General features: G+C 40.1%; 1 protein-coding gene across 9 annotated transcripts in view; it reads left to right on the top strand.

Annotated features, from left to right (window-relative positions):
- The window catches only part of sorcs2 (sortilin-related VPS10 domain containing receptor 2), a 407,562-nt gene that overhangs the window by 25,850 nt on the left and 356,514 nt on the right, over positions 1 to 25,198 (top strand). For 3 of the 9 annotated variants that reach the window (XM_082510970.1, XM_082510967.1, XM_082510965.1), the window contains exon 1: positions 6,901 to 7,847. The exons of 4 other annotated variants lie outside the window; for them this stretch is intronic. In XM_082510970.1, the coding sequence (XP_082367096.1) occupies positions 7,512 to 7,847 (336 nt within the window). In that variant the 5' untranslated portion in view covers positions 6,901 to 7,511. Of the gene's footprint in view, positions 1 to 6,900; positions 7,848 to 25,198 lie in introns of those variants that run through there. 2 more of the 9 variants (XM_082510969.1, XM_082510968.1) reach the window with 1 other exon arrangement.

Below are 25,198 nucleotides of genomic sequence, written 5' to 3'. Positions count from 1 at the left end.
AAGGAGCAGTGTGCTGAATATGATAATTGGCTAGGTTTCATTATTTTTCAAGAATTCATTCTCAAATTCAAAACTGCCTTTTGCGTATCCATGTTTTTGTGAAGCTTGGCTGTTTTTATATGCAGTGTTGGGTAAGTTACTTTAAATTAGTAACTTAGTTACATTACTAGTTCTATCAAAAGTAACTCAGTTACTTCAAGTTACTCGTTACTTTCAAAGCAACTAGTTACTAGGGAAAGTAACTTTGGTTTTACTCAGAATTCTCTTGTTAATGTGTTGCTTCCATAACTTTGCCAGTCTTCTTGCTTGCTTACTTGCCACAAGTGCACTGTGCCACCTACCAATAGAAAGGAAAAGATAATGTGCATATTTCCACGAGAGAAATCCCACACCTGGATCGTCGTTGATCGCCGCATGATTCTAGCCTACGTCACAGCGTCACGTGCGCTTTTTACATCCAACGCGAAAACTGCAGTCGTGGTGCTTTTGATTGTACTCAGAACTCAGAAATTCTGCCTTCTGAATAGGAAGATGTAGGTAACACCAGACTGCAGATGAGCTGCTTACAGGGCTGGACTGGGACAGAAAATCGGCACCATTTTTGCACCATTATAGGAAAAATCATAAAGCCTTTGAATGAAAACAAAAGCTGTTGTGACAGTGATGTACACAGTTTTCGTGGTATCAATGTATCAATCTATCAATCTATCAATCGTTTGTTGTAAGACTCAGATAATTATTTTTTTTTAAAGCTAGACATTTTAAATGAGAATAAGAAAGAAAAGTATTTCCTTGTGCCCCCCTTTCCCCATTAATGCCCTACCTGGCCCCCTGGCAAAACTTTGCTAGATCCGCTCCTGCACAGTTACCAGCTGTCAGCTATGTAAAAAAGGATCCTGGTGTTTTTTGTCTCTCAGAAACAGTTCATAACTTCCCTTCAACTCATTCATGTCACCTAAAAGGTAAACCTGTTTCTCCATCACCTGTTCAGCTCTGATGGTTCAGTAAGGACATCTCCTGGTTTCATCTTCATGTTTCCCTCTCACCAGATAACCAAACCATATCATGACCAGCAAGTTTACAGCTGTGGTTCCAGCAAACATTAGCTGATACTAGAAAGTAATATTAAATAAATTCTAACAACAGCTGATCAAGCTTAAACGTGCTGCTGTCATTTAGCGCGACATCCACTGATTTCCTCTTTCTGGCGCAAAGTGAGCGATAAACAAACAAGAGAGAAAAGCCGATCAGCTGATCATTGATCAGTTTCATGATTGAAGTAGAAACAGGAGAGGGAGAGGGGAGAATGAAAGAAGAAGAGGCAGCTGTGCTGCAAAGACACAGAATAACTCCAGCTTTGTGCCTTTTTCATTGTAGCTGAAGTCCGGGACAAAATGTGTTTCTTTTCACCTCAATACGAAACGCGTAATATTTTCTCTAAATACGAGACGATTCCGTTTTTTAGGGGACGGTTGGCAACTCTAATAATTAACCTTATGAACAAAATAAAGTTCAACATCAGTAACATCATAGCACCCACCCAGCTGTATAAAAACTCCGTCATGCTAGCTATAGCTATAGTATAACGAAAATAAACTACCCCTAAACTTGATTCATATCTGACCCAGATAGACTGCAGGTCATAACTTCTTACCTGAAGTTCAGTTCACCTGACACTCTCGGACCGGCGGCCGCCTCGGGTCTCTGCTCCTCCTGCCTCCCCTTTCCCTCATCCACCTGCTGGCCTCCACCACTTGCTAATGTAATGAATCTGTGGAAGCTCTGTGATAGCCACCACACAAAGTAACAAATAACGACCCTATCTAAATCCCAGTAACTATTAACACGTTCCTGATTTTGGCATAATAACTAGTTACCGTGCTCGTTACTACAATAATAACCTAGTTAGTCCCAACACTGTTTATATGTGATGAAAACATGTGGGCAGTGACATACTTAAACCCAAGTAGCCTTTGATCCATATCCACTATTAAAACAATATAACAGAATGTGGAAAATACCAAGAAGATTAAATAGAAGTTTAAAGTGATTTATTTTCAAGTAGTTGATGGACAGTGAAACTTTTTTCATTTCATTTTGTTTTTCAAACAAACACCTTTATGGGAGGAACATTCTGGTTGTATATAATCATGCAACACAATGATTGAAATTGTGATAAATAAAAGGAGCAACATTTTGATTTTTTTGTAAAACAATACGAAACTTTTTGCAATTATAAATGGAGAAAAAAACTCTGTTAAACTTTTTGAATAGAAGCAAAATTTTCCCAAGAATACCAAAAAGTTTGCAGCACTGCCAATATTTTCATAAAATATAAATCTTTTTTCACCCACAAAATTTCAAAAGAGACCTTGAAATGTGTTCAAATAAAAACTCCTTCAATTTAAAATACACGTAGACAGAATTTAAACAGTTGTGATGTGCCGGAGAATGCACAATCAGTAAAGAAAAACTAAATTCAAGAGAAAGCATTTTTCATCCTTACATCTAATATTTTCTCCCGCATTTCCTCCTAACCTCTTTAACTCCCAAACATAATTTGAAACACACGAGATTTTACTCCAAGGAGCCTCATATGTGGAATGTTTTTCTGGTTGATTTATGATTAAATATATTACAGTCTACAGTGAACAGAAGGAAATGTTAGTAATGAGAGTGAAATGTACAATTAGTTTTGCTTCTGTGCCTTCCTTAATTGCAATAAATTACAATGAAGTTAGACTGCAGATCCTCCGGGGCATGTGGAGAGCACAGCACAATGCAGACGCTGTCGAACCGCTGGCTCAAATTGCCATGATGTGAGTGAAAGGACCTAGTGCATCAAGCTGAGTTATCAAGGTAAGACCATATCACGTATCTCCTAAAAAGGCCAGAGACATCCCCTGGAAGGTGTTGAGTGTCAAAGTCTTTCAAAGTTCTCCTGCAGCCCTGTGAAGCTAAAGCACATTAATCTTCATAACATCCAATTATCCATGAAAATTTCATGATGAACAAAGCTACATTCAGGAGCAGCTCAGGAGCATGCTAACAAGCTGGGCTTCTGCAGTCCAAGGTTCTCCTCCCCTTGAGCTGTCTCTGTGCTCAAATGATGCAAGACCTGCCTCACTAATCCATACTCCTCATCTGTGATCACATACACACAGAGATGCCACAGACAACTATCAACGAAGGCCGTGAAATATTTACCAAACTGAGTTTGCTAAGAGGTCACAGAGATGCTGTTTGAAATTTCTATATGATTTTGCAGATGTTTAAAAGACAGAGCTCATATCAAGTATGTTTACACTGATGTGACTATCTTATTTATGATCAGACTCTTAAGGTATCACATCACATTCTTTTTGGGGTCTCCTGTATATGTAAATCTTCAAAACTATAGAAAAAGTGATTTGCTCATTGGATCTTTTATACCTTACAAAAAGAACAACAAGGTATGGTTTACAAAAATTAAGCCTTGTGATTGACTGGTGTTAGATCTTTGAAATACCTTGTTTGTTTTTCAGTATCTTTTTGGTGATGCTTATGTCTAACCAAGCTGACACTGGGTGAGAGTCAGGTTGAACCATGACAAGCTGCGAGTCGTAGCAAAACAACCAGTTTAAGAACTGTTCAGAACCACAGATTAACCCAGTGAGCCTCAGTGCAGCGTCCACATGTCCACTACAGTGCAGAGAACGTGGTGAAAAATGAAGTGATGAGGTCAAATAAAATTGAGATGACTGTTGTTGAGATTTCGAGCTTATATTAACAAAGTTGAATTGATTTGACAAAAGTTATGGGGTGTAGCATGAACTGTTTTTGGCTTCTTAACTGGAATGTGCCTAAAAATCTGTAGAGAACCACTAAAATATTTTAACATTCATGTCACTGGACTGTGAGAGTACACCAGCACATCCGAGAAATATCTAAGAAAATTCAAATTCCAGAGAGAAAGACCGTATATAAAACTTGATGCCGGTGATCCACCAGAAGAACACGAAGCCAGTTTCCCTCCTGAATTCTGCACATGCAGAAATCCTTTATGCAACCACAGTTGCCCCCGGTAAACATAATCTTGTCTGTTTCCTCCTAAATCTAAACATCCCTGAGTCTCTGGTAAGAACAATATATTGCTAGACATCTTACAAACATGAAAACACAATTACAGATAAAACATCTGAATAAGCAAGAATGCTTATACAGATTTATATCATGTATGCAAACCATACATGATACATGACACCAACTATAACTATATTTATAGTTGTAACTAAAGCCCAAAATTCATTAGCTTGTTGACCCACCAGCAGTATTAACTCAAAGTAATTATTTTTGTAAAGGGTAAACAGACTGGTTCTTATATAATGCTTTTCTACTCTTAAAAGTGCACTTTTACAACTTGCCTCATTCACACAAGCATTTTTTTCTATGCTTGTCCAATGCGGACCACAGCAGATGGGGATCAAACCGCCAGCCTTCCAATTAGTAGGTGACCTGCTCTACCTTCTGAGCCGCAGCCAGGAAGTAGAGCTGTGTGACTCTACCAGTCTCTTACAATTTGGGATTTTTGCAAATTCTCTGATTGGGAACACTGTGGCATTAACATGCACCCAAATGCACCAGGCCAGCAACCTGCCAAAAAAACCTGCTCCTTTATAGAGATTATCACACTTGCTGATGATCAGTTAATCAAGCGCATTTCATTAACAGCACTTGGCTGCTATTCACCATCTCAATTCCTATGGAAGCAGCAACAACTTCCAGTGTGGAAGCAGCCTGTAGCTAGTTTTTCACAGGACTGCACAGAGTTCTGGGAAAACTTTCTTTCATACGACTGTAAATATAAGATTATTGCTTATTAACAAAGCAATGGAAAGGACATGAAATGTGTAATGATTATGTATAAAGTGAATATTTGTTAAATTGTGTAGGAAAGCTTATATAAAGCAAATCAATTCTGTGTGTAACAATAAAACCTAAAAATGTTAAAGGTCTGTTCTTAAAGAAAGTAAAGTGTCAGAATTGCTGTGAGGCAAAGCAGGGACCCAAGCGCAGGAATCCTTCAGTACCGTGAAAAGGTCCACAAGATCCCAATCCCAGGTGCAAGTGATTCCTCTCACAAGGCTGCTTTCCACTTCAGCTTACTCAGTATTTACAATTTTCTCTCCACTCTCGCTACATGTTCCTGTACACATGCAGTACCATAAATTAATACCACAACCATATTTACACTGACAGTAGTCCTTCAACAATCCAGCACTGACTGAAGCTCAGCCACTCCCCTAAGTTGCGGCTCTTAACAAGATCAACACAGGTACATGATTGCCAGCAAGTATCCAGAACCAAAAGTTGGGAAATCTTAACTGAGTCCCGCTGCTACACAATAACCAACATACTCAGATACACATGCACACACAGAAACATACAAACTGGGATAGACGAGCAATAAGGTGGCTAATGTTGGTGGCTAATCTAAGCTTTACATCACTTGTACTTTCCCATGCTGTCAAGCTGATAGTGACATCACGGGTCTAGTCCAATCTAGACCTTTAAATCTCACTGCACATTTGTCACTCTCCCTTGCAGTTGCCTTCGTGCAATCCACCTCTTCCCCATTACCATCTCTCACTGGTCACTCAGGCTCCATTCAAACTTCCATCGTCATCTCTATCACCAGCGTCTAGACTCCAGGGAGTCTTGTTCTAATTCCAATCACCGCTGGGATTCTGTTCTGCTGTGATGGGCCATCGGAGTCTAATTGCCAAAAACTTCAAACTGAATTCTGTACATCAATAAATCACATTAAATTCCCTCTAATTATCGCTACTTATTGAACTTTTTTTTTGTTTTTGTAATATAATCATATTTATTGTTCCTGCTGTCTCTATGCTCTCCTTTTCTTTCTTGTCTTTCCACGCACCCCACAACCAGTCACAGAAGATGACTTCCCCTCCTTTAGCATCTTTCTGATTAGGCCTTTTACTGTTAAAATTGAGTTCTTGTTCCCACTTTGTAATTCTGGGCGCAAACTGGACTTTCCCTCCTTGTGGCATCTATCATATGAAAGAGACTTTGACAAATGACAGATATTTTTAAATAGCAAGGATTCATATTGGATGCTTTACAATTACAGGTGAACGCCCCTTTTGATCATGGAAAGCCTGATTTGAAGGAAGAAATCCACAGGCAAAACTGATATTCAATGGAGTTTCATTTTTATATACCTAGAGCCGCAAACCAGTAGACCCAGGGTTTTATAGGCCCACAGTTTTGTAAAGAAATTGGGACGGTAATTCTCATGGAACTATAATCACTCTCAAAATGTTCCATGTTTTCCGCATTACATCAATCCGCACTGAAATGGCAGTTACTAAGGTTACCATAGTTAAACCCTTCAGTTTTATAAGCAAACCCTGAGACTAATAAAAACATGTTAAGCTTTTTGATTTTGTACAGTGTTTTTATGGATTTATCTCTAATATGAGCAAAAATAATACCTGCTATATTAGAAAAACATGTAATCTGAAAGTAAAGGTGAACTCTTGTTTACATATAACCCCAAATACTACAAAACCACCGAGTCATAGTTTAATTCTGCCTCCAAGTGTAATTGGATACGAGAACAGATGCAGGGAGTGGAGCTATTACTTTGTGAGATCAAATGTGAACTCTGACCCTTTGGCCAGCTGGCAACCAATACACAGAGGGACGGATGTCATGCATGCTTTTTTTAAGGTCATTTTATTGTTTCTATCAGTTAAATTAAAGAAAAAGATAAGTTAAAGAAATAAATATAAATTAGAACGTATGACCAACTCATTCAACCCTCACTTTATCTGACACAAAGTTACTAAACATGTCCATGGTACTCATAAATATAACAAATAGAATAAAACAGATAAGCAATAAGCAACTAAATCTAACTCAGAAAATGTCAGTGTGTATGTAAGTTTAATACATAAATGTATTTTCAGCATATTTCCCACCCGAACAAAAAAGCTATAGACTCAACAGTGGTTAAGCATGTTACTAAGTGACCATCAGGAGTTGCTGATTATCAGTCTATGCCCTGACATCAGCAGATAAGCATACGAAGGTCGCGAAGACTAAACCACTGCACCACTACGTCAGTTGTGGATCACTGTGACACTGATCACGGTCGAATTCAGTTTGAAACCAACAAGAAACACACAATGTTGTTAAAAATAACGGCAGTGATTTTAGGCAGTGCTGCCGTCATGTTGGAACTCTTTATTTAGATGGATGGAGTGATGCGAGCTCAGTACAGCTGCAGGACAGCAGATGGCACCGCTGCATCGTCCTGTGGTTCGTACTTGGCACCGAGACTCGTCCACGTTGTTCTCACTGTCTGACTTCGCTCCAGTTCCCCTCCCTCTATCCCTCCCTCACTCTCTCTTCCTCGGTTTACAGTATACACCTATCTATCTCCCACAAGCATCAGCAGTCTCTTCATCAGTCTCCGCGTTACGGGCGCTAGTACGGCGTAAAGCATGGCACCTCTCCGTCCCGAAGAACCGGGTTCAGCTGCTGCGTACCTCTGCGTCTTTCTGTTGACCGTCTCGGCCTGGATGGCACTACCGGGACCCGTGCGCTGTGGCAGCGTGGCTTTAAACCGGCGAGGCTGGGAGGATCGCACGTTTGACTTGAACGGCGGAGAAAGAGGCTTCCTGCCGGGCCAGAAAGCAGTCGGGGCGGGGAGCACACCCCGCTTCAGAAGAGCCCTGTCCTGGGATAAACAAATGTCCCTGCTCAGCAGCTCGTTCGTGCTCAAAGGGGATGCGACCCACAACCAGGCGATGGTCCACTGGACAGGAGAGAACAGCAGCGTAAGTAGCCTCTCTCCTCATCCTGTCCCGTCTCGAGCCACTGGTTCATGCACCATCCCTATAGCCCCTTCTTTGTCACCTTCCACCATCCGTCACTCCAGCGTCAGCGCACATCACTAAAAACAAGTTATTGTTCTCGCAGTAGGCTGCTGCTGCGGCTGCTGCAGACGCACACTGCGCGCCTCTCAGGGAGAAGAGGCACGGTGTGGTTTTTATGCACCCAGGTGGTCCACCTGGAGGCGCCGTGGATGTTTAAAGGCTCCGGGCTTTGTTGAAGCATCGGGACTTTTTAATGGCTTCGTGCAGGGGGTGGGGGTGGCTCAGGGTCACGAACATCTTGTTATTGTCTGTTTATTCTGCTCAGAGAAAGTCAAACATTCATAATGGAACGTATTATTACCGGATTCCTTACTATGAACCCCCTTTTTTCGTACGCAACGTAATTGAAGTAAAAAGAAGAAATGGCTCATTTTAATTTGGGGCAGAGGCCAACCGGATGGGAGGCGGTTTAATGTTCACTTAGTGCCCCGGGTCCCCTGACCCCAATTTGAATTACAACCTCCTGTGCCATTGTGTACCATGACATTAGGAAGTCCAAGGACGCACCGAGAGCACGGAGCCAGTGTGGAGACAAGGGGTGCGCGCTAAACAGACAGCTGGGTACTTAATTTAGTTACATGAAGCCATGACTGAAATATTGATGGAGCCTTTTATTCATGAATTTTGCAGTGCCTTGTTTATTTGTGGTTTGGAACCCAGTTTGGCTTAAACGAAAATGGATGTCTTGGTCTAGGCAACTTTTTTACACCTTCACAGCCACTGCCGTTTAAATAAAGCACATGTAGGACAGATTTCAGACATTTGTGGCATATATATGATATAGATCCCTCTGACAGCATTATTAAATGCTGTCAGAGGGGTCAAAATAGCAAAACCCATAGCCTACATAGACATATTTTTTAGATTATCTGTGTTGTGGGTGAAACAGCCCGAAGTATGATACAGCTATTCTAAGAACATACTGTGTTTTTTCTTAGCCTTCACTTTAATCACAGCAGCTACACTAAACAAGAGTAGTCTTTGTGATGTATATTGACAGAGGCTGGGTGGGGAGGTGGAAAATGGTGTCTGGTGGGGACATCACTTGGAATGAGAGCCTTTTTGTCAGACTATCACATTAAATGTGTCCCTAGAAGTAGCTGTAAGCACTCCTGGGGGTGGAAAAATAATGTGAAGGAGGAATTTCCTGAACTTTCATAACAAATTGATTGCTAAATAACATAATGTAACAAATGTAGGATTATGGAGGCTAAGGAGAATTTAAAGGTGATGCAGGCAGCTCTGCTTGTTGGTGGGTAGAAATGCAAGTAGAATTTAAGGTCAGTGCCAGTAGCTAGAGCTCTTGAAAGCACAGTATACTGGTGTTTGCTGCGGGAGAGAGATGGAATCATGATTTGAATGCAAGTGTTCTAAATTTTTAAGTAGTTTAATCTATACTTTGTCTCCAGCTGTGTTGTTGTTGTTGTTGTTGTTTTTTAACTTTTCTAAAGGATTACTTGTGGAAACCAAGTCTAAGCCTTAAGCTTCCATATGGGTTTTTCCAGTTGCAGTGGTTGGCTAAATTCAGCCTGCAATGATGTTTTTCTGTTCTTTTTTTTTTAGCAGGTTGAAAATGGTTGGTTTTAAATGGTTTCTTTAAAAATTCTAATGGTACGTGCTTGTGAGATCTGCTTTTGATGTTTTTATTCTAATTGGAAAGGATGAACTAACACGCTAGGCTTGATTTCATTGGGAATTTTAGCACTAATTAGCTTAACTTAATGGTGGCATTAAAGCAGCTAGATGTCACTCTTTTGACAAGATTATCAAAGCCCTGATAAATAATATATATAAGATAATTAATATATCTTTTTTTTTATCTTTTTTTCCTAAAATCAATAACACAACAAATCAAAGCAAAAATAAATTAATTTATTCAGACAACATTACATTTTACTGATTCTTTAGTAAATATAGTTCTTAATTTCCGTTTGAGATCAGAGTCTGGTTTGAAATAATGAATGTGCTCAAACAAACATCCCAAAATCACTATTGAGAGCAACTCGCCACAAATCAGTAATGACTTGTGGGATTATACTACTTTGGCATTTAAGACGGGGCATTTAAGTAATAAAAAATTGACATTCTCCCAGTGGACTCAAGCCTATCTTGCAATGAACTTCCTGTCTTCATCTCTTCTTCTTCTTCTTTTCTTTTAATCGAGGCAATGTATCCTCGGGGATCTTAGCGCTCAGACTCTGCCAGCCATTGGAACTCCAAGTTTGACTTATCTTCAATTAACTTGGTGTGGGTATGTACTCTGAAAGGTCGATGAGACTGAGTTCATCCCAGCCTAATAAACACAGAAAAATGGTGCCATTCAATTTCCCTAAGGCTGACATTTATGAACAGCAAGCAGATTGATGGAAGGGAAAAAGGAATTTCTGCCTCTCTTCATGTTTCATGATGTCATTTTTGCATCTTTGATGTTCCAAATGTAATCCCTTGATGAAAGGGTCAGGAGTGCAGAAGACTTCAGATGTCGCATCGGTCTTGATGATGGCTTGTCAGAGATGTAATAGAGACCACCTAGCAGTTAAAAAAAGGATAACATGCACGCCTTCCTTTAGTTATTCAGGCTAATTATTGCATGTAATGTGTATATGCTGTTCTGGGCCCCGTCAACTTCTGGCCAGACTACAAAGTGTTTTTTAGACTTATTCAGGTACCTTTATAGTAAAAGTGCTGTCATTAAAAATAGTTTGCTCTGTGTACTCTCTTCTGTCCCCGTGGCAACTGTCACTTTTCTTGGGCAATCCTTGATTGGTCAATTGATGGCTTAAAGCATAAAAGAGCCTTCCCTCAGGCTACCTCCAGAGGTGTCTTTGAAGAACAGAGAACACAGTTATATGTGTGTGAGAGAGGCTGCTTTAGAACAACAGAGCAGTGAGAAGAGGTGGAATTTAGATCCAGACAGAATCAGTGAAGCAGTAAAAATTATTTTCAGTCCAAGTTCTACCTAATTGGTATTTAATAATCCAAAACAGAACATGTTAAAGGTCACAGCTCCTTGAAAATATTCATGAACCACAAAAGACTGAGAAGATAAAATAATACCAAAATAAAGAAATAAATTAACCAGTACTACTTAGCTGATTATCCAGTGTATTATATGTCTGCATCTCTCATTAAGTAAATACAGTGTACAAGTGTAGTTTTTTACCTGTTTACTGACACATACACGTATTCCAATTATAGTTATATAACGGACTTGGATATAATGTGTAAAATGCGAGCTTTCATTTGAGGATATGGTAAACGGCCTGTACTTGTATAGCGCTTTACTTAGTCCCTAAGGACTCCAAAGCGCTTCACACTACATTCAGTCATTCACCCATTCACACACTGGTGATTGCAAGCTACATTGTAGCCACAGCCACCCTGGGGCGCACTGACAGGGGTGAGGCTGCCGGACACTGGCGCCACCGGGCCCTCTGACCACCACCAGTAGGTAACGGGTGAAGTATCTTGCCCAAGGACACAACACCTGAGACTGTCCGATCCCGAGCTCGAACTGGCAACCTTCCGATTACAAGACAAACTGCCAACTCTTGAGCCACGATCGCCCACATTCAAATTGGAGGAAGGGTTTAGGAGTTCCTCTTTTTTTTTAGTTCAGCCTACTAAATTAAAGCTTAAAGTCTTCACTTCATCTGCATCTGAGTTGTTTCATTTAAAATTCATAGTGCTAATGTACAGAACCAAGATTAAAAAAAAGTTCAAAAAGTTCACTGTCCAACTATTTATGGACCCAACTGTATGAAAGAGAAAACAAAGCAGCAGGCTTGTTATATCGCACTCTTTCAGGTTGATTGAATTCTTTTATCTGCACTAACATTGAGTTATTTCTCAATGTTAAAATTCACTATTTAAACCTGCTCCTGCTGCTAAAGTAACCATTGTGATGAAATTCTTAATTGCTTTTCATGGAAATCAAGTTGTTATTAATGATAAGAAAATTTTCCCCTTTCAAGTATACAAGAGAACTCACCAAATTATTTGCAATGGCACCACATACATTTATTTACCCAGTGACTGATTGTGTTTTTCCCAAATACTGCTCATATTCAGAGAAATGTTCAAAGAAATGTATATTCACATATCTCACTATTATATTACTATTATATTGGATATGGAGTGATTGCTATATGACACTACTAATGATGTATAGTCCATTAAATTGCTTTAGTTCTTCCATAAACTGAAAATGAGACAGCATTTAACTCATGATGTTGATCAAGTTGAAAAATGTACTAAATTAATATTATGTTTTAACCAATAAGACTTCAGACTAACAATAAAGATCACAGATACATCAGGAAAGTGTTTGCCTGAGTCATAGGTTAAGGTATCTGAATTTTATACAACTGAAGTTCTTCTAGAAGCCAGAGGATCTGCTCCCTGCGGATTATTAAAAGAATGCAGGTTTAGGGAAGCTCTGAACTGGAGTCACTTTGGATGGAGTGGTTATACCAGACTTCTGAATGATGGAAACCTCCGTTATTGAAAGCACTCTCCTTGTGATTCTCTCCCTCGGATCTCTCTCCTTGACTTGTCGACTAGCCTGGGGGAATTCTGTGTTTATTTCTCTCCCTTTATTTCTAGGTCCTCTCTGTGGTGATGTGAAGCATTAATGTCTACATGTGTGTCCCTGATGTGCGGATCTGTACTGGCTGGGAAACAGCCCTCAATATTTAGTGGAGTTTCTCTATACATTTTTTGTGGATTGATTGATTGTTTTGTGGCAATAACATTGGCATGTCAGTCACACTGCTTTTAAATTTGCAAGCCTATGTGTGCTGTTGTTGATTTTTTTTAAATTTATACAAATCACAACAACAGTCGCCTCAAGGCATTTTATATTGTAAGGTAGACCCTACAATAATACATAAAGAAAAAAACTCCAACAATCATGTGACCCCCTATGAGACAGCACTTTGGCAACAGTGGGAAGGAAAAACTCCCTTTTACCAGGAAGAAACCTCCAGCAGAACCAGGCTCAGGAGAGAAGACCACTTTGAAGACCACTGTGGTCTGAAAACTCCTGCTCACTCTGTCTTTAAACCTAACCCTAATCCTAAGGCCACATTTTGGAGTAAAGCAGAATTTATATATTTTTTGTTGTATGCTGAATGTTGGGCAGCATGGTCATGCAGTGATTAGCACTGTTGATTTGTAGCAATAAACTTGTAGGTTCAATTCCACCATTTGTCCTGGGTGGACTATGTGGGCTTTGCCTGCACTCCCCTGTATACATTGGTACCCCAGCTTCCTCCCACAGCTTGCAGTTAGTAGGGTTAGGTAAACTGGTGATTCGAAGTTGCTCTTAAGTTTAAATGGTTGTCGGTTTCTCTATGCTAATCTGTGACTGACTGGAAAGCTGTCCACAATGTACGTATGGAACAATTTGGACAGTGTTGGGGAGTAATGGAATACATGTACCAGCTTTATGTATTTAAGATACAAAATATGAGTAACTGTATTCCATTTAATTCCACTATTTAAAAAGTTGGTATTCAGAATACAGTTACTTTGTTGAAATAAATTGATTACACGGCGGTCTTTTCCTGTTTCGTATGTTAGGCTATGCTCTTTCTATTTTTGGTAATTCCACGCCGAGGCTCTAACGCATAATGACATGAAAAAATATTTTTACAAATGATTTAATATGAAGGCAATAGGCAGTTTTCGGCTACAAGCATGACACGGAACCCAACTTATTAGCCAGAGATCCCTTTACTACGGTTCGGAGCCGCGGATCTGTTTTATATACGCGCAGAATAGTTTGCTATACGAGATCGCTGCAAAAAGTGCAGCCTTACCTAATGTCCACCCTCCTCCTGTTACTCGTTTTATATTAAGATTTAAAAATCTAGTTGGTATTGGTATGGCGAGTAACCTTCAGTAATAGTAATAAAGCACAGAGCAGGTTACTTTTAAAATGCATTCCACTACAGATGCCCCAACTACATGAATGTAGTTGGGCCATCTGTAGTGGAATGCATTTTAAAAGTAACCGTCCCAACACTGAATTTGGATGCAAACCACATTACTAACTAGGGGTGCAACCAAATAATTTCTTATATAGAATATCGGTCAGATATTGACTCAAAGTGACTGAGTGGAAATCTGTCACAATCTATTTAATTACATTTTACATTCCTCTGCCCAAAGCTGATGTACCACTTTCAGTAGCATGACTAAAAGCTATTTTCAGCTGCTTCCTTGTCACAAGGGTCCCACAGCAGTTGGCGCTGCATGTTTGAATTGGCACAGTTCTACACCAGATGCCCTTCCCAAAGCAAACCCAAAGGGGGATTTGTACCTCTGGCTGGAATTGAACCGGCAACCGTAGCGAATATGTAGTAGCACAACCAAAAGTCCTAATGTCAACCTAAAGATGGCTCTAGATCAGGAGTCAAAGTTAAGTCTAAGTGATGCACAGCTCCCCAAAGTGAGAAGCTCATAGCAGTGAATAGCTGTTTCCACTTACCTCTGTTATGCTCCTTGTCATTGCACATAGAATAACTACCTAAGTATACTCATCCTTCTTTTCACCATTTTCAGTCTATTCCTCAATTGATAGTATTAATGTCAATGTTATCGTCCACATTAACTGTTGTCTTTGCGTTGCATATTACAGAATTGTAGGTAATACCACCTTTAATACACCATCCCCATTGGATACCTTGCTTACACCATCTTCAGATTGCATGCATCATTTCAGTCAGTTGGGTCTGGGGATTATCTGTCTGCTGCATACGTCTTATCTAAACATCATATTGGTTGAATTTAAATAGAGTATTTAGAGGGAGCCGGTTTCATAATAAGGTTGCTTTCCTTTATTTGCATGCAAAATCATGGCTCATGCAGGTGTGTACACATGGACACACACACGTCCAAGCTGTAACAATACGTGGCCATATTCTTAACATGCACGTGCACACACACATTTGGGTCTCTTGGGTCCTGACTTAATGTGAAAGGCATTTGTTCACGCTTCACATACTGAACAGACAGGTTATTTGGCCCCTGGTCGTTCTGCGGTGGAAAATTGTTTGCACATGTGAGGAGAGCCTTTCTCGTCATTTATCTTGTCTGTCCTCATTGGTCCTGCTTAAAAAGATACTCCAAACCCCAGACAGACCATCAGAGCTGTTTACTCACTTCTCCTCTATCTCTGTTTAAAATGAATCGCACACTGTCTCCAAATTATAAAGTGCACTATCACCACAACACGCTTGCCAACCAGCAAGGCCTTCAGGACACATCTAAGCATGTCACAGTGTCACTCCACAGTATTGAATGGCTCCGGGCTTCATTGTCATGCTTGCTGTGCATAATGCTACTGTAAGGGTTTGGACGATATATCTCTGTCATCTTATGTCATCCCAGGACTGCTTTAAAATATTAAATGTTCCAAAAGCTATATTTTGAATTACAAAAAGTCTAAGCCACTTTTGCAGAATAATAATGTTAGTTCAATATTTTCTCAGTGGATTATGACCAGAATTTCTTTGGGATATCCAGCTATATTCCAGCATGCAAAACACGGGAATTGTATGTGACTACACTATTATTGTTTCATACTAATTCCATCTACAACATGACAGTTGACATTTTGATGATTTATGTTCTTTATCATGAAAATAGATTGCTATTGTGACCAAATCCATTAATCACAGTGAAGGAGTAAGATTATAATTTTTCAGAATTCCCTTCAGAAGTTGACTGAGGTGCTTCATTACTCTTGGTGCCAGTGGAGATCTTTATATTGGTGAAATAAAGATCTTTATACTAAGTGAAAATACATGATAAGGCAAACATTCTAAGTAAACTTGCCTTTTTGTTACTTTCTGAATATTATAACCATTTAAGTGGTTGAAGTCAAAAACATACCAGCATAAATATGTAACTTAAACCAGTGTCAGGTTTAGCTACTCACGACCACATCACTTAAATCTAATCTGGCTATCTAACACTGCAGAGATGGTAATAGTCCTGAGTTTGAAGCACGATGTGCATATATCTATTGGCACAATTAACACAGACTACAAGTGCAAGTTAATTATCTGAAAAATAAAAGCACAGCAGACCATCAAGCTCATTGTTCAATAAGATATTTATCCGAAGCCTTCATCAGTGTTGGCACATGGCTGCTCTTTGCCACTTGGCGGTAGGTAGTGTTTGCCAGTTCAATGCTATGGTTAACTTGCTAACAAGACCTTGGAAAAGTACATGAGGCAGCATGCTACTGTAGTGTTACTGTCTAATTAAGTGTTCAGTGACACCAGGCAGATGCTGGTTGCCCAGGAGCTAAATAAAAGCATCGAATCACCTTTGAGTTGGAGGCTATTCTGAGGCTGCTGGCGTCAGTGCTCACAGACTGCTTGCTCTGTATGTGAGGTGCATTGTTATACAATTATTCTCTTTTCCTGTATGCTCTTTAACTTGTTTTCTGGCTGGAAACCTTCAAAGACTTTAAAGTTATTAAAGATGTGTGTTTACTTGTATATTTGTACATGCAATGGATCAGAGGGATACTGGTTACCAGAGCGGCTGCCAAAACAGCTAGTTGGCAAACTGCAGGACACAAGAAAGCCCCTCGTCTGCTTGAACATTCAAATTTTCAGCCCTTTGTTACGGTGCAAAAATATTCTCAGCATGTGCTCATTGTTTTTCCAGATTTGTCCCTGTAAACAGAGGGCTTTCTTTTCTGCTTCGTTCCCCTGTTGTTTTGTGCTCCTCTCAACATCTTCTGCAGCTCAGCTGTCATGGTCGAACGTTCCTGTTCGTGTTGCCCTGGTAACCCACATTGGAATCCTGTCAGGGTCTTCCAGTGGTTTGGTTCCTGATATGAATTTAGAATGGCCCCTCACCATGCACGTCTCTGAGGTCCTGCATATTTTATGTAGAGCTCTGGCATAAATATATGCCAGTCATATTGAGATTGTCAGGTGAAACCCTTGTACCTCCAAACGTGAACTTTTCAGTAACAAAGGAATGTGACCTTTGGCTTTGTGGCAACCATCGTATTGGATTCTGACAATATTTGTTAGTCTTTGTCTCAGCCAAGTCAGATATCTGGACGACCAGCATGAAATTTCCCATTTTTGGATTTATGGTTCTCTTTGCGTGATTTCATTATAAGTTTAGTGGTCTGCTGACCTCTCTCACAATTAGGACAAACACCATATTAGATCAAGATTCATTACCAAAGACTTTATGGGACTAAACCTTTGTATTCACAGTGTCCAGAGGATAAATGCTTTCATGATAAATTAGATTTATCATGAAAGCATTTCGAGTAGATTAGAGCACAAGCACGTTCCCCACTGGATGCTTCATTGAGCACTTTGCACACTTTTACTGTCACTTGGTTACTGGTTACTTAGGCAAAAATATAAGTGTTACACGCAGTGTTATAACCGGTGTCTTGTGATCTAAAGCAGATAAAGTTCACAAATATGAATTTTATTTGTGTCCCAAGGACAGCCACTTACATATACTGTATTATATTATATTATATTATATTATATTATATTATTTTATATTATATTATATTATATTATATTATATTATATTCATTGGCCTCTTCATGAGTGTTATCCTTTTGGGTGTAAATTAAAAAAAAAAAAACTGTCAACAGATTATTGAAAATGAAGTCTTAAAAAGACCAGTTAACTTTTCACACAGTTTTATGGAAATTACAATGCATAGATATATAACGCTTGCTGTATTTCTGTAGGTTTGTTGTATGTTGTGTGCGTGAGGGGTGGTGGGAAATGTCTGCCTGCCTCCAGCCACTGGAGGACTAGTGGGAAAGCTCTCCCTATAGCGCCCCTCTGAGAATTGTGAAATGCAGTCCAGCAGGGTTTCTCCAGTATTTCGCGTTCACAGTAACACACTTAGAGATTGGATCTTCTCTCCTTTGTGCTAAGCCTTTGCCTTTCTATCAGCCCCCCTCAGAATCTGAATCCCACCTCTCCCTGTGGACCGGGTTTATTTTCATTTTCTTTTGTAAGCCATTTGTACAACAACAGCATGAAGCTTTTCACACAAGCCAGGCATCAAGAAGAATTGTCCTTGTTTTGGGTGGCAATTGCTGAAGGCAAGTACAAAAATACATAGTAAATGCTCAAAGTTTAAAACTTCACCATTATGTTTGATTTTTATTTATTAATTTTTTTAAGTTCAATTTTTTTTTTTGCACCTTACCTCGGAGTCCACTAGAAATCTTAAAAAAAAAAAAAAGAAAACATGAATTCCCCAGTCTGAGACTTGGATGCCATGTCATTTGCTAGTGTTGATGGGGGTTTGTCCACTGTGGTTCATGTGGACAAACCACATGAAACACAGTGGACAACCACAGTGGACAAACCCCCATCAAACACAGGCGATGCAGCCATCTACAAGAAGAATTTAGGGTGTGTCATACTTCCATATGCTGACAAATGAAGTGGAAGCAGAGAAACACTCAACTTGGGCTTCAGTGACGCCTTAGTTGTGCCACAAGCTGATTGCCTCCACATCTATGGAACACCAGGGCTGATGTAATGAATTAATTAAATACGTCTCTGAAAACATCTGAGCACTTTTGTTCAGATGTTTTCACTTTTGCAAAGAGGCTCTATCTTGACAAACCAACCAGATATCTGAAGATTAAACCACTACATTCTCGGCTAAAAAATATTAAAAGTGTATTTGTTGACACACAAATAGGGCTTTTTAAAGTACAGTTCTGTCAGTTTCCACATGCCGGTTGTTGGTGTGCAGAAACACCTTCTAAAAACAATGGCCACCAGGCCAAAGCAATGGTTTTGACTCGATCAGCGTTAGCCCCGCCCCCTGAGTTTGATGGGTGAGGTTGACAGATAAAATTATTTCATGGTGAGACCTGAAGGAGTCAAGTGTGCCAAAATGAATTAATTAAATACAACATTAAATAATTTAAATGTGTCAATAATTAATTAAAATGTGAAATAAATAATTAATTAATTAAATGTGTCAAAAATATTTATTTAATTGTTTATTTCCCATTTTTATTAATTATTTCCAATTTTATTTAATTATTGCCACATAATTAATTATTTAATGGTGTATTTAATTAATTCATTATGTCAGTCCTGGCATTCCATACCCGTCATGCTGCACTGATGTCAATATAAAGTTTATGTGTATTGCACATTTCATTCCATGTAAACTTAATGTGCTTATCAAAAGAAATAAAAACATAATTATTTTTAAATGAATTGGGGTTTTTAACGAATGATCTTAGGCTTTCTGATTTTCATGAGCCATAATCATCAAAATTACAAATTAAATTAAAATTTGAATTATAAATGTAATTAAATTTACACAAAAACACTCTAAAATATTTGAATTTATGTGTAATGAATATAGAATATATGAAAATGTACTTAATTCAAATAAATTATAACTTCTTGACAATATTTAGTTTTTTTTAAATGCACTAGTCTTGCCTGGGTAATGTGGATTCATCTACTTATATTTAATTGTTTAGGAGCACCTCGCATCATGAAAGTTTTCTCCTTCATTTTTAAAGGCTCTATGAGGCCCAGTCATGCACTCCTTCTGGCTAATATTCACTCAGACTTTCCTTGAAGCGAATCAAGTTAATTAGCAGTTAATTCGATTTTTCACACCCTTTCTTTTACTTAAAACAGCATTAATTAAAGGTTCTCTGGTAATTCCTTGTGGATGAACGACATACTTTTCAAACTGGGAATTCTGAGGATTCTCTGAAATGCTCTTTTTATCATTGTGAGAATCTGTGTAAATGGATTTCAGAAAATTGCAAGGGAGCTTCTTCAGGTTTACATCCAAGGAACCCAATTTTGCGTTTTTAGAGAAATTATTTTATAGTTGATGTAGTTTCATAGTTTTGCTGCTTTCCTGATTGGGTGAAAATTTACCTTAATGCTAATGTCCAGGTTTGAACTCAGTGCAATTCAAAGCAACCTTGCCTCCCATGTTCAGGAGTGATGTTCTCTCTAGCTGTGCTCGCACACTGACACACACCTACACACAAGTCGATTTGAAGCAGTGAAAACAGGAATTATCCATGTGTTGATGGACATGAAACTTGCCAGTAATAATTCTCTTTCCCTGAAAAAAAAAAAGTGGGCTGAATGTTTGTGACTCATGTTGATAGCAATTAGCACACCGGTGTATCATGGTGTGCTATACATGTGGTGTTGGTGGCGAGCATGTGTGGGAGGAAAGGAAATGAAAGAAGGGAAAAAAGGAGAACAGGCAACCAGTAACTGTGCACTGAGGCTTCTTTTATCTAAACTCTGCATACTCCTCGGTTGGTTTTTAACAAATGTGCTGTCAAAAACAGTGGTTGTTTTACATGAAAAAGACAAGGCCATGCGCTGTGATCTGACGCTGGCAACAATATAACGGGCTCCCAGGCTGCTACTTGCAGCTTGCGCTCTCCCTGTGGCTCTCGTCCTCTCTGTGTGGTTTACTTTTGGTTGATTGAAAGGAGATGTGTGCCAGTGAGTCAAAGTAAAGATGCAAAGCAGCGACAAATTCACTTAATGTTTGGAGTGCAGCTTGTCACAACAGTGGCATCAGGTGATTCCAGTCTGCATTGTAAAAGAAGAAGTTGGCAAGATTCTAAAAATAGTCTTAAATACAAACCAGGGGTGATTATGTGGCTTTTAAAATGGAGGTGAGATGTTTTAGTGTGAGGTATCCATCTATGGATGCACCAATAAGCACAAGTATTTCTTCTTTTTCCTTCTTTCTAACACAGTTCTGCAGTTCTGGTTAGGAAGCAGAAGATAGCACATATATTCCAAATAAAGCAAACAAAAAAGGAACTGTTAAAAGGCCTGAAATGCAGAAAAAAAGGTAAACTATTACAAGAAATCCTACGAAGAAACACCAAAATGCAACCTTGATATCATGGTGTCTGCAAAAAGTTCCAAAATCCTAAAACTAAAAAAGAGCAGAGGTGCAGCGCTGTATCCACCTTCAGGCACTTATTACTGCATGATAATCCTCTTCTCTATCAGCATAAAAGCTGACAATAACGCCACAGGCTACATGTGAGTCATATGGAATAAATTATTATAAGTGCAGAATATGTACACGAGTGATATTTTATCTTGTCACTCCCTGGCAAAATTAGTTGGCAGGGAGTTTTATTGATCACTCAGATTTCTTTGCATTTTAGACCCCATTCCTACACGTCTGCCACATTTGTACAGAAAATGCATTTGCAGGTTGAGCAGCAGAGTTGAGTATGTGAGTTGTGCCAATGACAAACTTGCCAAATCTTCTCTGCCAATGCCAAACAGATTTATTGCCAAGAAGCATTGTTACAACAAAGAAATAATTGACCAAACACAAATTTACTCTTTTTCTATGCTAACAGGTGATGAAACTATTACGTAATTGCTTGATTCAGCTGTCTTGGCTAATTTTAGACAAATTTTTAAGAGTAGTTATTAAACCATCACCTGATCCTTTCTGATGACTGGTTTATATGAAGAGTTTCAGTCAGGATTTAGAGTAAATCGTAGCACAGAAACAATCTTGTTATGGCCTCTGACATTTTTTTTTTTGCTTGTCCTGTTACATCTCAGCACAGCATTCAATTCAATATTTTACTACAGAGATTACAACAGACCATTGGTAAAGGAACTGCGCTGCATAAATTCCAATTTGTGCAGGCAAATGGGGAGTCTTGCTCATTCTCTACAGTTAGTCATGGAGCTTCAAAGGCTTACATGCTGGGACCAATACTTTTTACATTATACATCCTTAACTTTGGCAGTATTATTAGAAAACCATGCATTTTCATCATTATGCAGATGATACCAAGCTTTATTTTTCCATGAAGTTACATAATATAAATCAACTACTTAAATTACAAGGATGTCTTAAAGACAAAGGCCTGGATGACCTCTAATTCTCGCATGATGATGCATTGATGTTTTCTTGTTGACTCATTTTTTTTCCCACTAACTGCAAAAAAGACCGAGGTGGTGGCAGACTGGGGTGGTGGTCCCCATCTTTAAGAAAGGGGACCGGAGCGTGTGTTCCAACTACAGGGGAATCACATTCCTCAGCCTCCCTGGGAAAGTCTATGTCAGGGTGCTGGAGAGGAGAGTCTGTCCGTTAGTCGAACCTCGGATACAGGAGGAACAATGCGGTTTTCGTGCTGATCGTGGAACACTGGACCAGCTCTTTATCCTCTTGAGGATACTCGAGGGCACATGGGAGTTTGCCCCAACCAGTCTACATGTGTTTTGTGGACTTGGAGAAGGCATTCGACCGTGTCCCACGGCGGTCCTGTCGGGGTGCTCCGGGAGTATGGGGTGTCTGGCCCATTGCTACAGGCCATTCAGTCCTTATACGACCGTTACAAGACCTTGGTCCGACAATAAGTCGGACTTGTTCCCGGTGGGCGATGGGCTCCGCCAGGGCTGCCCTTTGTCACCGATTTTGGTCATAATTTTTATGGACAGAATTTATAGGTGTAGCCAAGTGGCGGAAGGCTTTCACTTCGGTGGTCTCAGGATCTCATCTCTGCTTTTTGCAGATGATGTGGTCATGTTGGCTTCATCAGGTGATGGCCTCCAGCTCGCTTTGGAACGGTTCGCAGCTGAGTGTGAAGCGGTGGGAATGAGAATCAGCACCTCCAAATCTGAGGCCATGGTCCTCAGCCTGAAAAGGGTGGAGTGCCCACTCCGGGTCAGGAACGAGACCCTGCCCCAAGTGGAGGAGTTTAAGTACCTCGGGGTCTTGTTCACGAATAATGGGAGAAGGGAGCGGGAGATCGACAGACGGATTGGTGCAGTGGCTGCAGTGATGCGGACGCCGTACCGGTGTGTTGTGGTAAAGAGAGAGCTGAGTGTAAAAGCGAAGCGCTCAATTTACCGGTCGATCTACGCCGCTGTGGGTAGTGACCAAAAGAACGAGATCGCGAATACAAGCGGCAGAAATGGGCTTCCTCCAAAGGGTGGCTGGCCTTTCCCTTAGAGATAGGGTGAATAGCTCTGCCATTTGGGAGGGGCTCAGAGTAGAGCCGCTGCTCCTCAACATCTGTGGTGCACACATTGCTTGATTTATTTAATGAATAAATAAATATCATTGTGTACAAAACTTTAACAATACTTTATGACCTTTTGGCAAATTTATGTCATAGCAATTTTGCCAATTTTCATTGGTATTTGCCTTCATGCAGCCCTTGCAAACATGCTTGTGTGTAGTCCTCCAAAATCCCCACAGCTTGTAGCCTGATGTAGATGATACTGTGCATAAGTTGAATGCTGACTGGTTGAAAAATGAGCTGCAACCAGAAAGGAGGTGATTGTAGAGTTCAGCATGAGTGGGAAAAGCGCGGAAATATTTAAAGATATTAAAAGAACGGCTGCTAACTTTTCAGCTCTTAATTTGGTATAAGTCTGATCTTTTCCTGGCTGGGAACGACCAACAACAGCATAACCAAGAAGAGTTCACAGGGTTTGTGACACTGCCCCCTGGTGACAGTAAACAGCTGCAGCATGTAGATGACTTTTCTACATACATGCCCCCCCACCCCACCTCACCCCACCCCCAAACAAAAAACAACAACAACAACAATAAAACAAATCAAAAGCAGTAACAACACACACACACATACACACACAATTATTTACTGGCCCATGCTACTCCACAATATAGAGAGACCGTTTTCTTCCTCGTGGCTTACCTTATTGTTCTTACCTTCTCAAGTGCTCTCGTTGGGGACAAACTTCAGAGAAGTAATTCTACTGAAGCACCCTCTCTGTGACAGCCCTGCTCTGGGAAAAAGAGACATTTGAACGCTCTCTCTGTGCTTGAGAAGGTCTGTTTATTATTACAATTGGAACTTGTTTTCTTCTGACCAAGAAAGAAAAAGCGAGGTGAGTGAATGAAGGAATGCTGAAGCCTCTTTGGAATTATGTGTGTAAACACAGGCGGTGCATCACTCAGGTAATGAGATTCTCCTCTCTGCTTAAATTTGAAAGCCCCCCAGCACCCAAGGAGAACAAACAATCCCCCTTTCCAACCTTCTCTTTCAGAAAAATGCAAAATGCCACATTTGCCTCTTCTCCTGCCCCTTTCCTTCCTCGTCTACTTCTCCCCACTTGTGAATCTGGACAGGCTGTTTGTATGCAAATATATTGTTTGGATGACCCCCTGCCCACACACACACACAAACGCACACACGCTGGCGTGCTGAGGTGAACAACACTCCAGCAGGGCAGCAGTGGCTGGCAAAAGAAATCTTGCTTTCCCCCGGCCCCCACTTTAGAAAAAGAAATTATTGTGTGTATTCAGCAACAGGCCCAACTAGTTATCTCCTCTCTTGCTGTGGTTAATCCCCTCTTTCATTGTCATCTTTTTCTTTCCATTTGCCTCTGAAAAACAGCTTAGGGCCAAATGCAGCTCAAACCACCAGGCGATATCTGGCGTGTGGTGCCTTTTTCTTTCTCTGGGAGAGAACTGTGAAGCTGCTTTTGTAGAGAAGTCCGTGTTGATTTGTGGGATCATTGTGTAGGTCATTGCCAGATGCGTGTATGCTTCTGGACTGTGTGGTTTTTACAGAATTACTCATCAAAGTCAAAAAAGGGTTTCTAATGATACACCTAGCCTGTAGAAATCGGGTGCCAGCTTGTAAATGCCAATGTGAAGTCACTTTCCTCAACAGTTTCCATTATTACAGTCTCAAAACTTTGACAACTACTTGAAAATGTAGTTTTGGCCATTTGCAAGTTCATAGGACACATGGGCATCTGGGTAGTAATGTAGACCAAGGAAAAAAAATCTTTATCTTGAAAAACCTAATATAAGGTGAATTTTCTACAGCTGCTGGTACAGCACAGTTTTTTGCCTTTTACTGGGACCAGGTTGCATCTGTTATAAAAGGTCAACCTGCCACCATTTAGTCTGGAGCACTACAGTGACTATAGTAAAAGGAAGATTATTTCCATCTGCAGTAATTTATATTTGGCAGCAGGGCTCTGTTCAGGGACCTCCCTGTCTTCCATAAGTGGGAGAGAGCACAACTTCCCGCCCTTCCATGTGCACACGTGGAAAGCCAGAGGCAAGGACAGCAGCAGCATGAATCAACATAGAACAGAGCAGGCATTAGCAGCAAAACATATAACACTGTTTGAGTCAGATACAGCGTCACGGGGGGAGCACGGGTGAAAGCAGCCTGCAAAGCGGCTTGCAGTGTGGAGCAGCTG

Source organism: Aulonocara stuartgranti (genome assembly GCF_965226115.1).
Source record: "Aulonocara stuartgranti genome assembly, chromosome: 3".
In the NCBI taxonomy this organism is placed as follows: Eukaryota; Metazoa; Chordata; class Actinopteri; order Cichliformes; family Cichlidae; genus Aulonocara; species Aulonocara stuartgranti.
The sequence above is the reverse complement of the archived record's forward strand: the minus strand, read 5'-3'. Positions and strand labels throughout refer to the sequence as shown.